General features: G+C 37.1%; 1 protein-coding gene across 1 annotated transcript in view; it reads right to left on the bottom strand.

The window, feature by feature from the left end:
- The window catches only part of TRDN (triadin), a 226,517-nt gene that overhangs the window by 65,869 nt on the left and 143,451 nt on the right, over positions 1-17,197 (bottom strand). Inside the window, 4 exon segments of the mRNA XM_064415775.1 lie at positions 1,707-1,730; positions 4,284-4,331; positions 9,874-9,900; positions 11,091-11,123. Coding sequence (XP_064271845.1) covers positions 1,707-1,730; positions 4,284-4,331; positions 9,874-9,900; positions 11,091-11,123 — 132 coding nt within the window.

The following is a 17,197-nucleotide window of genomic DNA, read 5'->3' on the forward strand; positions in this document are numbered from 1 at the left end:
GATTGTGGCCTACTTCCCTCATCTGGGATTGACCATTTTTACTGAGCAAGGCCAAGGGTCTTCTTATTTGATCTATTCTTTTCTAAAGGGCAGATGCTGACCAAAGTGACAAACCAACACAGCAGTGACAAATAGGTGGGTGAAGAGTTCTTTTATTCTGCCTACAGACAGGTAGAGAAGATTGCTAGGCCACACAAGCCTTCCTCAAGGAAGGATAGTCCCCTGAAAAAAGCATAAGAAATAATTTGCATGAGATAGAGAAAAGACTTCAGTTTCAGACAAAATGCAAGATCATTATTCAGGACTGATGAAAGGTCTCCAAACCTTTCCACTACAAAATAGAAAAGGCAGACAAGACTGTCCCAAAACAGTTAATTCAAAAAGATTAGAGACTTGGATTTTGACTTCCTATATTTTAAGTAATTTAACCACCCAGCTGCTAGTGAAACTGTTTTGTACATGTCATCTGAGAAATGCTAATAGGTGTTTTCTTGAAAAACTAAGAAATACGAGGTTCTCCATCACATATGAAGCAAGAATTCCTTCTGTTGAAACACTCATCAGCAATTCAGTGCCAGGAGATATTAAATAAAACTGTTAGAAGACCCTCTTGGTTTCTACATATAGGATAAGAAGTCAAGGCTCCTGATGAGGAGGAGTTTGTGTTTAGGAGATGGAGGTTGTGTTTAATAGATAAATATGAAAATTGTATAAGCTACAGTAGGTAGTTTTAGTGGTAATTTTTTACTGCCTTAATGATACACAGTTTACAAATTGTCTCTTTTATTATAAAAGCATAGGCTGTGCCCGATAGCAATTTATCATGATATCAATAAATCTTCTTGTTCATGGTTTAGTATTTGTGTCTGACTAAGACAAACTGAGGTGCTGGGGAATCTGAATGGAAGGGATCCATCAATAATAACTTGTTATTTATGATAGAAATAGCTGTCAAGTGTAAAAACCTAATTTGCTGTTGACATTGAAAGACCTCTTCTGTTGAGACTGATGTCAAGAGATAAATTTTTCATTATTTTTCTCCTTCTACATTGTGTTTTTAAAAAGGCAATACTAGATACTTCCATACAATGTAATTTTTAAAGGAGACGGCTTGGGAAAGAGATCTGTTGAACAAGGTCAAAAATGCAACTTTAGTGAAATAAAGCTGTCTCTTCTATTCCTCATTACACCTCAGATGTCTGCTTCAGAAACTACTCCTGCTCTCCTGCTTTGACCTTCATTTTTTGTGCTCACCAATTCATTATTCAGTCCCATATTTTCAAAATGAGAAAATACACAATTTACTGCAGATATCTGTAGGCATATTTGATGGACATATTTAGACATATTCATAGTCCCAATAAAAATATATTTTCCAATTTTTAAATATTAAGTTAATCACAGAAGACTCTATAAAGAGAAATAAAATTCAATGGGAAAACTGAAAAACATTTTCTGCTGTGCTCGTGCATAATGAAAAATTCCCACAAGGTTTCATGCTCAGTGCAAGACTCTCTACAAACAAAAGTAGACAGCTGAAGACAGAGCTCCAGCCAAAATAAGCAATTTAAAGCATGACATAAAGCCTTTACTTTCAGAAGCCCACTGGTAAGAAATTAAAGCTATTGTACACTTCCATTATTAAGAGCACAGTTACCCAAACTCTTGTGGAAGATGTTACTTTACTAAGTAAAACTGTAGCTTACTTCCTTGTTTCGTCTTTGGTTTATCTGGAGAAAGAGAAGGGGAGAGAAACAAAAGTGAAAAAGAAAAGAAAAAAGAAATGTTAGAGTACATGTTCACATGGGGAATTTAAAAAAAATATAATCAACTAATGAAAATGTATTTAAATGCATGTTGACCCTAATGCTTTAATATATCTTGAACCTCTACTGTTTCTTGACAGAATATGTGAATAAAGTTCATGGTGCCCACCTATTGCCTTTTATAGACACACAAAGAACATGAAACCCCCTAGTCTGATATGATCTTTTTAACTGATGGCAAGTCTCCTTTCTTAGTACTATTGGATTCCACTAGGGAAAAAAAACTACCTTTTTATCATCTCTTTTAAATATTAATTCTCAGTAACAGGCATTAACTTCCCAGAAACCATGTGATATTTGTGCATGACATTTTTCAAATAGCTCAAAGATTTAAAGTTAAGTGCCTTCTTGCTCATCTTCTAACAGTTAAAAATCTTACCTGTAGGTTGGCTTTTCAACTAATAAAAGGCCATTGAACTGAGATGTTGCTACAATCTTTCAGCCCACTTCCAGATGTGGGGGTTTGAGGTCAAAGTTGCAATAATCACTAAAACCTTTATTTGAAACAATGATGTTGTGTCCTGATTGCTAAGCACATCCAGCCTACAACAATTCAGATTTTTTCTGCAAGTCTTCTTCTTCTACTGTTTTTCGTAGATTGCAAGTCCCAGTTTTGACCAGGACTGAATCCCTCTACTTTCTGAAGTGCATTCTGATGTAAATTCTTTGAATAATATGAGTACATGGTAATATTAAAAAAGCATTCAGAAAGGCAATTTTTTTGCTTGTTTGTCTTTGGGTGATCAAAGCAGCTCCATACATATACGGTGCAGAAATGAGAAGCAGAGGGAATTGCTGTGTAAAAGTGTTTGTGCTCACTTCTGCGCATCAGAGGAACTGAGCTGCTGCCAATGCTGGGAAGTAGTTGCAGAAATAGTTGTGACAGACATTACATGTTGCTCTTATGCCTTTGACTTGGAGAGACTAGATAGTGCTGGCATGGGGAGACAGTGCTGCTGCTGCTGCTGCTGTTGTGGGAAACAGTTTGCCCCCCTTTTAAGTTCCTTGGGTATCACATCCTGTGGTTTAGAAAACCCTGTTCCATGCCAGCCATGTGAAACTATAGTTTGTACTGCTCAGTCTGTGCTCTTTATGGCACAGTTAAAATGTTTGGCAGATAAAATCCTAGCTAATGGTGGTACACTGTAGAGAGGATAAAATCTTACAGCAACCACACACCTCATTGCTCCATGAGACAGACAAAAGAGAGGAAGCAATGTGGATGTCTGGAGAAGCACTTGTGTGGCAATGGAAAATAATGTGAAGATACCCAGCCTAGCAATGCCTGAAATCTAGGCCAAGGCCCACCTAATTATAACATTTTCCATGACAACTACCAAGCAGCTGACAGCTGCTGCAGGGTGTCTGTGCTGGCTTGAGTAATTCTGAGTAAAGCTGAAGCTGAAAAACTGAAGAAAAGGAAGGGATAATAGATTGACTGACTGAAGCTACACAAGTAAACATGTCTTACATGTTATACTAACATTACTGGCAAGTTCATCATCAGGACTCTAGCTGCCAATTTGAGCAAGAGTGAGTATAAAAATCATCTCAATCACATAAAGGAAGCCTGAGCTGATAAGCTTTGGGGATTTAGACACCCTTTTCATTACTTTTCTTCTTACCATACTAACCTAAAAGAGAATGGATTGCATTTAACAAGTGTACAAGAAGCAAGTATGAAGATAAAATGCTGAAGGTAATAATAATAATAACAATAATAAATAATATAAATGCATAAAATAGGAAAAGACACATCTTTAGATGGTTTCAGGCATCAATCCTTCTCTTTTTGCATTCCCTCAGTGGCTTTAGTTTTGTCCTTGGTGTAGACTATTCCTTGGTATTCCTGCTGTCATTGGCTTGGGACACTGGATATAGACTTTGTGTCCCTCTGAACTATGTGCCATCCACACCTGATTCTTGCAGACTTTCTTTCAGTGTTCCCACTCACGCCTTATCCATACCAATCCTAAGATTTTTGCAAAAAAAATCTACTAGGTCTGGTCTCAAAAGTTTTTGAGATTTTCTGCAGTGGACCTTCGTGACTCTTTGGGGGCTGATGTTTCATCTGGGACAAGAAGGGTAGCTCAGCTGATTTTAGAGAGCCTGTGCCCTTTTACTTCAGTGGAAGTTACTCTGTCAGACTGAGTAGCAAAGGCTGATACCTGTCCAGGCTACAGGGGCAGGAAGCCTCTTGCAAGATCAGTGGGACACTAAGTCCCAGAACAGAACCTTTCATCTGATTTTCTTGGGGTGGTAGTTTTGTGGGACAAAGCCAGTTTTATAATGGAAATTCCCTGTTGCTATGACAAACGCAGCAGAACTCTGAAAAAATACCACTGAACTAATGGATTTAAAGGTTGCTGTCATACAGCTCTCTGAATCTGAGGTTATTGTTTCTGTGCCATTGTGTTTTAAGAGGGATAACGCCAACATGTTTTGTTTTCTTTTTACCTTGCACTGCTGCCTTTGTTGCTTTTGCTTCTTTTTTTTCAAGTCCTGCTGCAAATAAAAGATATGGTTTAAGGAAGATTTCTCATCAGAGGTGTTGCTACATCAGACAAAGTTATTCTTAAATGCTTACACATTATTTTGAGTCAAAAGATTTCAAATATTTCCAATCATGACATTCCCCCCCAAGATATGAATACATAATAGATATTTCTTATCTGTCTGAAAGAGTGATTTCTTTTTTTTATTTTCTTTCAGATAATAAAAAGTGGGCATGATCAAGCAGAAGGTGTGGCTGCCCAGTGCAGGGGGCTTGGAATTAGATGGTTTTTAAAGGTCTTTCCAACCCAAACCATGACATGATTCTGTCATGTCAGGTGAAACAGGGGCTAAACTGAAGCATGTATTTTGTAATGGAGAAGAGATCAAAGCAAGCAGACCTTTACCTAGCCCAGCCATTCAAGAGTTCCCCAAGCAAGCATGGTTTTCTGTTTGCACCATCAGAAAACTCCACTCTCCATCCCCGACACAGCAAAACTTTTCCCCATGTGCTCAGCTTTAAGCACGTGGTTAGGCTCAGTGAAGGTGGCAGGCCACAGATGAACTGTATGTTGTGGCATCTAACTTGATCCTTCTGAATACTGAGATTTCTGTGGGCAAGCAAGAAGTGTGAACTGGATCACTTATGGAGCAGGGCTGCTTAACCTTTACTGACACCAGGGGAAGAAGCTGTAACAGTCCAGGTCAGGATGCATGGGCTCATCCAATTGCTTATTCACAAGCTTGGCAAGCACAATTTGTAAATTCATTTACACATCTTGGGAGACAAGGGATATTAAGGATGAAACTATCTAAGAAGTAATGCAAGAAGGGGTACCATTAGACTTTGCTCACATAAATATGGGAATCTTTTATAGTTTCTGACAATTTACACTGCAGGTTTGGTGATGTACAAGATTATATCTTTAGGGCAACATATATATTTCTTATTTAATTTAATTATTTGGGGTTAAATGCTGTAAATCTATAAATATAGCTGTAACTTGCACTTCCAATACTTCACTTCTGTGAAACCAAGCTTTTGTAGCCATAATTTATAACTATTATGCTAAATGAAATCCTTGTTTAATTTAAAAGCCTTACAGTATTTGAGACAAAAAATGTGGCATTAAGAAAATAAGCTTCACTGTCACAGTTTCAAAGTAGCAAACAATCAGCCTAAGTGGCAGGATGTAAAGTGGACACTGAAAATTAATTTACATCTGATGGATGTAAATTAATGTAATTAATTTATGTCTAATGGATGTACATCTGGTAGAGAATGTCTGCAGCTTCGGGGTCATTAGCACATATAACAACCTCTCAGCTTGTTATTTCACCCTGTCATTTTATTAGAACAAATCACAGTTGAAAATTATGAGTCTGGCTTTTAGAGACAAAGTAAATTCTGAGGGTCATGTTCTGTTATCACTATTTATACTGAGAAAGTCAGGGAATTCAGAGAACCTATGAAGTACCTTCATGTGTGCTCACTGCCTCCCTGCTGCCTGGACTGCAAGTCTGGCCCCAGGGGCACCACCAGGACATCCTTTCAAGAGCATTCTGGAACTGCTGGGCATGATTGCTTGTATAGATCAGCTCAGTTATCTATGGCCTGTCTGCAATGTCTGCTGTGGGCTGGGGGCCAAAGGAATGATCTGTTCCTGGATTCTCTGAACCTGAGATTCAGTGAAAAGTCAGGTGTCGATAGATGAACTGGTTCCTGTTGAGTGGGATGAACCCACTCACAGGCATCAATTACTCCCTTGTGATGTGAGCAGGTGTTTGTGAGCAAGCTCCATGTAAACAGTGCAATATTGCACTTCTGCACCTCAGTTACCTCAGGGAACTAATTTTATTTAAGATAATCTTCAATTTTCCTGAAAATGAAATCTAGGTTTAAAATATGTCTGACTCGATCCTCAAAGAAAAAAAAAAGCACTCAATTTTTATCCATGTACCTAATTTTTAATTGCTGTTCATGGACACGGAGAAAACCAAAAAAACCAAAGACCTTTAATACTTATTATAGACCTCTGATATTGTCATCCCTATTACCTGGGCCTAGATCAGCAGTACTACTTATACTAACCATGAACTGGACTCTGACAAGCCAAGATGAATCTGAGGACTGAGCCCTGTCACTGAGCAAATCAATATGGTGCTTCTAAAATGCTTACTAAAGTGGTCAATATCTTGAAGAATAAGCCTATTTGAATATGGAAAGAAACATATGAAAAGAGGCATCAGAAAACTGTCCCACACTCCTTTCAAAATATATTTTTAACATTACAACTGCAAAAGCAGCTATGATGAGTTAAATGAGCTATTGAGAACTATTGTTTTCTTCAAAGTGTTTTTATCCTTTTGAGCTGAAATGAAAGCAGTTTTGGTTTGTAAAATTACTGTAAAATTTTTCACCTGCTCACATCACATAAATACTTTCATTCCATTAAAATGGAGTAAAATATTTTTTTCTGGATACTGAACTGCTGGTTAGAAAAGCAACACAGCTTTCTGAGAAAATCAGGTTTTTAGTCATCAAATGTATGTGGTGGTGGTAGACCAGGAGTGTGGTTATCACGAAGGAACCATCCATCCTTGAGAAGCATCAAGGCTGCTATAACAACCAGTTGTAGATATATAACAGTATTCTGGCAAGAAGTGCATTCAGCAATGCAACACCACTTCCATGAGTGAGTGAGTGCTTGTAAAGAAGAAATTGTTGAGATAGAGCAGAGCTCCAGTAATTTTTGGGAACTGCCAGGTAACATCATCTAGACATGGCAGAGCAGTATCTGGGAGGACAAACAGGACATTCTGTTGCTCTCTTTGCTTTTTCAGAAGAGAGGCGTGAGCTGCTTTGGTGAATCTGAGAGGTCTTTTGTCATCAAGGTAATATTTGTCACTTTGAAAATCTCCATAAACAGGAAGCTCATCCATGTAGAGTCAGTGTTTGGAATAAGATTCAGAATGTGTGGTTGTCTCTGTTTCTATCAGAACAGAGACACGTTTTTTGAGTAGGTCAAGAAGTAGGTTATCCCTTCCACTGGCATTTTCAAAGTTCTTGCCCCTTCTGAATGGCGGCCTGAAAGTTGATCTCTTTGTGAAAAATGATCCTGTTCCAAGTATTTCCTATTTGAAAAGCTGATATTTTAGCCATATGAATGTTGTAATGTAATATAATTTTCTTTTCTGTAGAATGGCAGGCATTAAAAAAAAAAAAAAAAGAAGAAATATACCCCACCCCCTGGCAATCCCAAACTAAACCCCTGAAAACTCCTTCATGAAACAATATGAAATAAAATGAAGGTAAAATCAGGAATTCATCAGGGAACCATATTTTCAGTAAAATATAGTTTAAAAAAGAGATTAAATAAATGGAATAATACTCCCACATATATTTTATCATTTCTCAGCAAAATTCTTTACAACTTGGCATAATGCAGATCAAATTGGCAATTTACTTTATAATTGTTTCTCTGATTCCATCACAAGATCTTGCGAAACATATGAGAGACAATTCAGCAAATATTGTTTTATGCTGAAAGTGGCCACGAGAGCAATTCATCAGTCAAATATTTGTGCAGTCTCAATAGTTGTAGGCTAAAATCAAATTAGTCAGAATATTTTTATCCCAAAAGAGACAGGTTGCATAACTAGCATCTACATCAAAAATATGCATTCTAAAATGTCACTGATTTTAAAGCTGTTTTGAGATATTTGCTTAGTGTGATGGAAGAATGAAAGAAATCATTCCCACTGGAAACACAAAACATTTCACTAACTGAACCCTGAGGTCAGAGGCTCCTCATTGTGACATTACAGAAAATCAAGAAATCATAAGCCTAAGAAGTGTATGTTATGGTTAGGAACTCTTCTGTTATATGGAGAAATAAAAAAATTCATGCTGTAGTGGCTTGTGAGAAAATACAAGAAAGCTCCATGTGAGTTTGATAGTTCATAGGAAGTACAGGCTGGTGGGAATGGCCCAGACCTCCTTCTATGCCAGCAGATTAATTTTGTTTAATTACCAAAGAAGAGAATTTCATCAAAAGCCTTTCTTTTTTTCAGAACAGAATTTTTTGCCTTCCATGAATATGCACAAAAAAAATTTACATTTGTCAACACCTACTGAATATTGAAAATCACATTGTGTCCAGAGTGCTAATAAATATCTAAGGACTAACAGCAGAAAAATGAGAAATAAATAAATAGCAACAATGTAGAGCAAGAAATATGGATTTGATAGCTATGACTTTCTTCAGACTTAAAGAAAGGTTAAACACTAAAAAATGACTACTATTAAACACTACTAAAATTTGTCTGCATCAGAATATAGAAGAAAATAACAGCATTTCTTTGTGATTCTTATTAACTAGCAAAAGGAACAGCTATAACATTTTCATATAAATATGATTTTCCCCCTTGAGTACAGGTTATGCTTGAGTTTCAAAATTAGCAACATAAAGTTAAATTTAGATTACTTGCTAACAAGAAATTTTTAAGAAATCAACAATTTCCCCAGAGCTAAAATCAGCTCATTTTATTTAATGAAGAATAAAACGAAGTGGTCATTACTTAGACACTGGGGAACAATTTCAGGTTCAATATTAGATTGATCCTATGGTAAAACTAAGTGGTGGCTGAGGCCAACACTTTCAGTTGTGAGACTGTTCATTTGACAACAGAAATAACAGAATTATTCCTACATTATGTAATGGAAGTCCACTATTTCTACTTATCCTTAATTAAGTGAACTTCCTAAAACATTCCCCCCCACCCTCGTTTGTCTGAAAAGGAATGTTTATAAAAGTATGGTGGTCATTGACATGGATAAACATGGACTAAGAGTGAAGGGTAGTTTGCAACCTGACATTCCACTTTCTGTTTTTGTTTAAGTTACAATTGAAACCTGTAATGTTCTTGAGGGCAATTTGGAACTAGCAACTTACACTGTATGTACATAAAAACCAGACACTGATATGAAACAATTAAATATTTGCTCAGCTTGAATTTATATCCTTGATGTTTCTTACCAGTCCCAGTTCCCTGTGCCTTGTGGAAAGAAGGAACCTTTGGAGCAAGCATTGATACTGTCACACCTCCTGTCATCAACAGTTCATGTATGAAAAGTAGACAAAACCTGTTAAACCAAGCCTCCCTGCAAAACTCCTTAAAGAAAATAGCTGTTCAGTCACTGGGTTTGTCCTGCAGTTAGAATAGCAAAAAGAGAAATATTTCTTTGTGTCATGTCTCTGTAGAAGATTGGCCACTCCTCCCTTCTGCCTGTCAAAAGCCTTATGGCTTCAGTTAAGGTTAGAAACTGAATTTCAGATTGTTGGAGAATTACAGTTAGTCCATGAAAAATTTGAGGAAAAGATGCCTGCTTTGAGATGCTGCAGGGAAGACACCATTACAATTTAAAAGGCTGTTTGTTTCAAATAAATCATACTGTTACAAGTTTTTTTCACAAGCAGATTTTTTTTCGCTACAGTCAAGTTTACAGCAGCATTCTTCAATTTTGGTTTTCAAAACCAATCAAATTACTCACCTTTTGACTTTGGAGTTTCCACACCTGCTGTAAAATAAAACATTCACAGAAACAAATTGCATAAATGAATAAAGGAATTAAAATTTATCATACCACCTCTTTCCTTTGTCAATATGCTACATATCTATGCAGAGAAGGAGTTCATTTTTTATGTAGACAAAACCTGACACACACATATGTTGCTTGTTTAGATAGTCTCAAGGCAGATGACTAATTAACCTGCAGATTAAAAGCAGTGGAAAACAAGGCCAATAGATAAGTTATATATGGAGCTTCAATAGCTCTGCTATTTTCAATGTGAGGATGAGACAAGGAGTAAAACAGTCTCCAGAGTGAGCATATATTAAACATAGGTGGAAGATATGCAATAGAAATGGTTTTTTAAACAATTTCAGTGATTTGCAGAAGCTAGGAATTTTTCACCTTTTTTTGTTTTGAGTTTATTGAAACTTCTACAATTGATACAGAGGAGGATCCAGTTACAAAAATCTTCCTTTATTTCAGTTTTCTCAGTTTCATTTCTTTACTATTCTTCACAATTGCATTAACTAAAAGCAAATTAATTGAGCTACCGCATTTCTCTTTTTTTCCTTATTCACACCTTCATTCTGAAGCACTGTGACAGTTTTTTATGTTATAGAAAAGGACAGATTCATTTTTTTACAAAGTGACTTTCTACTGTAGGTATTTCTTGCTCCGAATTTGTATCTGAGAAAATAGAGTCATCTGATGAATGAGTCACCAAATTGGCTGTAAAATGAGAAAATCTTTATCCTCTTCTAAATTTGGATAAACTGGAGAAGTGGGTTCCACTTGGGAACAAGAGCACCTTGCTGCAACAATAAAATGCATGGGTGCTTGGCATAAAAGAAAATTAAACAGCCTACTTTTTTTTCCTATCCTCTTCATTCTGAATCTTGTATTTTGTGTTTGTTTCTCCATCCATTTACTGTAATTTCTTTGAAAAGAGAAATCTTTTAAAAGAAGAAATAAATAATTTTTTCCCCTCTTGTTCTTCTCGACATTTAATTAGATCTCAGTTCCAGAAGATCGAATGGTTGCCCCACATCCATTCAATTGCTTAAGTAACTTTAATTAAACCAGCAAAATTATATTCATGGATTTATTTTTTTTATCCCTCTATGTAATCCTGTCTCAACTGAAAATCAAACCAGATAAATGAGACTCTAAAACTTATAGTCTTTTACAGGACTTACCATGTACTTTTGCTTCTTTCTTTGTTGTTTTGCCTGTAAAAGCAAATTTTAAAAAGTATCAAATATTAACTTTTGACAAGTATTAATTTAAAATAATGGGATTGTTTAAAGGTAAAATAAAAAAGAGAGAATATTCACCAGATTCACTAATTTTTTCTTTGTTATGTGGTTCTGGAAAAGAAAAGAAAAGTAAAGTGTATATTTGTCTTCTTGTAATGCTATGTTTGATTTCTTTGGACAATAATTATTCATGTTACTGTTGGCCATTGGATGTGACATATTCCTATGGCCTCTAAGTTCAGTGAGTCCTTCCCTGCGTTCCAGTATGTCAAAATAAACCCTTCATGTTTGTAAATCAATCTCTCTAGTGGTTTTCACACTGGAAAAACAAGGTCAGATTAGTTGTTAATAAGGGAGAGCAAAAGATTCATCCTTTATAATAAGATGCTAAAAGGAAACGATAAAAATGGTGTAGGTAAAAATATCTGCAGTTTTGCTTCAGGGTGGTTTAAATGGAGGTCTGCAACCCAGCTCTATGTGCTTGAGGACAACTACTTTTTAATGGTAGTTTCTGTAATACTTCTTTCCATGCTGCAAGAATTTGCTTTAACGCCCCCTCGCAGAAGGAGCAGGGCAGCCTGTCACAGATTGAGATTGAACAACATCTACCAGCCAATGCTGACATTCACAGTAGCAAAAAAAAAAAAAAATAAAAAAAAAAAAGAGTTATGCTTTTTCTGTCTGCAGATGCTTTTAAACAGCACATGGAAAGGCTGTGCTGTACAAGGTTGGATCCACCAGAATCCAAAGGAACATCTCCTAAATTCAAGGATATCTGAGCTGACAGATCACAAGATAGATCACAGAATCATCAAATGGTCGAATATCCTGAGCTGGAAGGGATGTTATTGAGTTCTAACTCAGGATATTCTATTATTCTATGTTTCACAAGGATCATTGGGTCCAGCTCCTGGCTCTCCACAGAATAACCCCAAGAGTCACACCATGTGCCTGAGAGCATTGTCCAAGTGCTTCTTGAACTCTGCCATGCTTGGTGCTGTGACCACTTCCCCGGGGAGCCTGTTCCTGTGTCCAGCCACCTTCTGGGTGAAAAACTTTTTCCTGATATCCAACCTAAACCTCTCCTGATTCAGCTTCAGGCCATTCCCTCAGGTCCTGTCACTGGTCAGCACAAAGAAGAAATCAGTGTCTGCTACTATGTTTCCCATCATGAGGAAGTTGCAGATCACAATGAGGTCTACCTCGTCTCCTTGAGGCTGCACAAACCAGGTAATTTCATCCACTCCTCATATGATTTCTTCACTAGACACTCCTCTGTATGCTCCCTAATAAATTTATATCCTTATGTTGTGGTGCTCAAAAGTGCACATGGGACTCAAGGTGAGTACTTTTAAATACAAGCTCATCGCTTACCAGTATCTGATGACTGCATCCCCAGGCTTATTATAGGTTATATTGGTATTAAAGCTGCGATATAGAGTTGAGCAACACTAATGTTTAAACAGTTTCCACTCTAGAATCTAGATCTAAAGTTCAGTGTTCAAAGTGGTTCTGAATGTTGTACCCTCACTAAAAGCAACCTTATTCATGGATGTGACCTATCATTCAATTGAATCAGGAAAAGGAAACAAGAACTGTCAACATAAAATTAAATATACGTATAAAAAATTAATATTAATAATATTTCCATTAAATATTAGTTTGTAATCAATGCTATCACTGACTGCACGGGGGCAAATAAGAGACATATTTCATGCAGAGCTACGAAAATAATTAATATTTGAAAGGACAGATTGATCTTAAATATGAAAGACCCCCACAATCATTAAATTTTAAACAAAATATGTAATTATTCCATATTCCCACCCCCAAAAAAGCTTATATCAAACAACATTTCAAAGCAACAAGATTAATTGACTGAAATCATGAACCTAGTCTTAACATAGTAATGTAAAGAACACTTCAGTGTAGTGATTGCATAAGAAATATTAAAAATATTGTAGGCTCTTTAAAGACACATTTTATATGAGAAATGAAATTTATACTGGAAATTATGATGGAGCAGGTTTGTGTCATCAAAAAAAAAAGTCATGGCTGTGATTTTCCCTGCATTATGAAAAAGTGATGGAAACAGAGAGCAAGCTGGTATTTATTGCCTCAATAAATGTACTTTCTTGATGGCATCCTACCCTGGGTTGCAATTCTAATACAGGTCAAGGAGGAAAATTATAGCAAAAACTGAGACGACAAAAGTTTGAGACTCAGTGGTTTGGCTGCCTCAATGCTCTTAATCATGACAACATCTGCAGCTTTGGTTTTGTGTAGCCTGAGAGCTCTTCAGACTCTCCACTTTCTTGTGATATTTTAGGACTCCTTCTGGAAAATATAATTTTCACTGGTATTTTGGGGGTTTCTCTTTGACTATTGCTCAGGACAGCTTCATGAAAACTAAAGGAAATGTAATTCAGTCTTTAGTGGTTCTGAGGCAATTATTTTTATCACTCATTCTAAAATCTCTCAGCTCTCAGGAGATCAGGGAACAGAATGATCCTAGCAACACTCAAGCAAGTGTTTTGGCAAAGTATAAAATAATCCACTTATTTAGCTTCATTTCACAGTTTTCTTTTTCCCAAACTGCAAACATTAGGAAAGGTCTATAGAGCTTCTTTCATAATAGTTTTATTTCCAGAAGCATATGAAATAAAATCATTTTCCATGAGAAAATTTATAAAAATGAATAACATAGAATTTGACATCAAGAATTTCTGGGAAGTCTGACATGATATGAGATTTCAGGTGATTCATGTCCTGATAGTTGAATGGAATGAACTGGAAACTTTTATTGCATGAGCCATAAACTGCAGGAAATTTCAGACCTAGATCTTTCCTGATTGCTAAAAGTTATCATTCCTTGTTCTCAATGTCTTACTCTTTACTGTTTTTGTACTTTCAATAGTTAGTATGACACATAAAAGAATGTTGCCAGCTGTAAACACATCAGACATTTGCCATGGCAATTGTCATTATTTTTATATTTAACCATTTTTTCATGTATTTGAGACTGTGCAGCATATTTTATTCAGGGAAGTTTTTCTGGTAATACAGTATTTTTCTACCATGCATGGAATTGAGATTTGATTTAGTTTGACATTTTACCATCTTGATTTGCTCTGATGCTTTAAACAAATGACTTTTATTTTTTTACAAAAACTGGCTTAGTTATGTATAAGATGCTCATAAAACCATACAAATGTGTCTTTTGCTTCATTACTAGTGACATACTCTTAGGCAATCCAGAGTAGGTGGGAGAGAGAAGAAAACCTGAACCTGCCTTTGTAGCTCTTTCCTAAGCCACATTATTCCCTAAAGCAAAAACAGTGCTGAAAAGCATCTGGGCTGGCAAATTTACTGAGGTGAATTTTAATCTTTACTACCAGAATAGACAGTCACAAAGTGTGACCCTCTGCTACCTGACAGGAAAGAACAGTTGATTTCCTGTCATAATTTATATAGGTATGTGCATACATGTATGAGCATTTGTGTGCACCTGTTGTTTCTTAATTCAGATAAAATATTTATGTCCAAGAATGGTTCAGGAAAATAAAAATTCTATTGGGAATGACACAGATTGGAAAAGTTTAAATAAATGGCACTTCGAGTGGATATGCTGTTGTGTGGGATGCACCACATGTTAATTAACCAGCACCATTTTGTTTCCACTCAGTAGCTGAATAAAAATGGTGCTTTCTGTGGTGTTGTTTATCTTTTACCACAAATATTTCAGTGTAGCCTACTGTTGTCACATTCTATGCAATGTCTTAGATACTTAAATCCTTAGTAGAAAGTTAGCTGGGTCTTATAGTTTTGTAATTTTATAGGCTATACATAAAACTTCTTGGAACTTCATACCATGTTGGTTAATAAAAACCAGATGAGACAGAGTGACAAAGTTTTCCAAGTTATCCTGTCATTAAGAATATTGTGAACATAAGCATTTAGATAAAGATGAGATCCCTTTAGTCTCTTCTGCTAAAGGAAAATGTTTCAATACGTGTTCAATCATATTTCTAGACCTGAGATAATCCACATTAGAAAGTCATGCATCAAACTAGATTTTTCCTGTTCTCCTGCTCTCAAGGAGTATGTGTTCTTCTATATTTCACTGCTACTCTAATTTTCTTGATCATTGTAGAAAATCTCATCACTGTTTTATGCTTTGATTTATAAAGATCATGAACTATACAAATACATTTCTTTCTGGATAAGAGCACACCAAGGAAACCTCTTACATCATGAAATCACACAACAGTTTTCCTGATGGATTTTTGTGATGAAAAGGAAAGCAGGTGACAGTTCTCTGTATCAGTATCTTTGTCAGAAATCTGCTACATTTTTGGGAAATATCTGATAAAAATTTTGTTTAAAGAAAAGAAAGAAAAGCTTGGATGAAATGCAACTGCGTTTAGTTCCATCTATTTGGTCTGAGGCTTTTCTTCACAGGTAGAAAGAAATGGCATCAAAACTGTCCATCATAAATTGATGTAATATAAGCAGATATATTATAGAAAATCTATTCCACACCACTGCTCCCCTGAAAAATAAGTGGCATTTTCATAATGATTGCAGTGAACTGGATTTGTTCCCTTTCTCGCAAAATGAAGTTTGTACCACTTCCAAAACATTAATGCCCGGAAAGATAATGATATCTGTAGTGTATGTGATAGTCTGGATTCAACAAAGCTTTCGCACGCCCTTGAATGCTTTGATAGGTGACCTGCCTGGTGGATGCAGGAAAGGCTGTGGATGTTGTCTATTTGGACTTCAGCAAGGCCTTCGACACTGTCACCCACAGCACACTCCTGGAAAAGATGGCTTGGACAGGAGCACTCTTTGCTGGGTTAAGAAATGGCTGGATGGCCATGCCCAGAGAGTGGTGATGAACAGTGCTGCAGCCAGCTGGCAGCCAGGCACCAGTGGTGTCCCGCAGGGGTCTGTGCTGGGGCCAGTTCTGTTCAATATTTTTATTGACGATGTGGATGAGAGTATTGAGTCTTTCATCAGTAAATTTGCAGATGACACTAAGCTGGGACCATGTTGATTTGTTGGAAGGTAGGAGGGCTCTGAAGAGAGATCTGGAACTGTTGGATGGATGGGCAGAGTCCAGTAAGATGAAGATTAATAAGTCCAAGTACTAAGTCCTGCATTTTGGCCACAATAAGCTCCTGCAGCGTTATAGGCTGGGGATGGTGTGGCTGGACAGTGCCCAGGCAGAAAGGAACCTGGGGGTGCTGGTGACAGCCAGCTGAACATGAGCCAGCACTGTGCTCTGGTGGCCAAGAAGGCCAAGGGCATCCCGGCCTGTATCAAGAACAGTGTGGCCAGCAGGACCACATCAGAGGATAGAGGGATGAGAGGGAGGTCATTCTTCCCCTGCACTCGGCACTGGTGAGGCTGCACCCTGAGTGCTGTGTCCAACTTTGGCCCCTCAGTTTGGGAAGGACATTGAGACACTTGAGCGCTTGCTCAGAGGAGAGCAACAAGGCTGGTGAGGGGCTTGGAACACAAGGCCTGTGAGGAACGACTGAGGGAGCTGGGGGTGTTTAGCCTGGAGAAAAGGAGACTCAGGGGTGACCTTTTCACTCTCTACAGCTCTCTGAAAGGTGGTCATAGTCAGGTGGGGGTTGGTCTACTTCTCCAGGCAGCAACTGACAACGAGAGAACACAGTCTTAAGCTGTGCCAATGCAAATATAGGTTGGACATTACAAAAAAGTTATTATGGAAAGAATGATAAAGTACTAGAATGGTCTGCTGGAAGAGGTGGTAGAGTCACCATCCCTGGATGTGTTTAAAAAAAGATTGGATGAGGCACTCTGTGCCACGGTCTAGTTGAGGTGTTAGGGGATGGGTTGGATTTGATGATCTTGAAGGTCTCTTCCAACCTAGTGATGCTGTGAATTCTGTGATTCTGTGCACTCAAGATGGAGTTAAAGATATGTTAAATCCTTGTTGAAATTTGGCCCAATTCTAGCCAAAAGTGCACTCAAATAGTTAAACAAGTTCAGGGCTATGAAAGTTTGCCAGCCTC

The sequence above is a fragment of the Passer domesticus genome, chromosome 3, assembly GCF_036417665.1.
Source record: "Passer domesticus isolate bPasDom1 chromosome 3, bPasDom1.hap1, whole genome shotgun sequence".
Classification (NCBI taxonomy): domain Eukaryota; kingdom Metazoa; phylum Chordata; class Aves; order Passeriformes; family Passeridae; genus Passer; species Passer domesticus.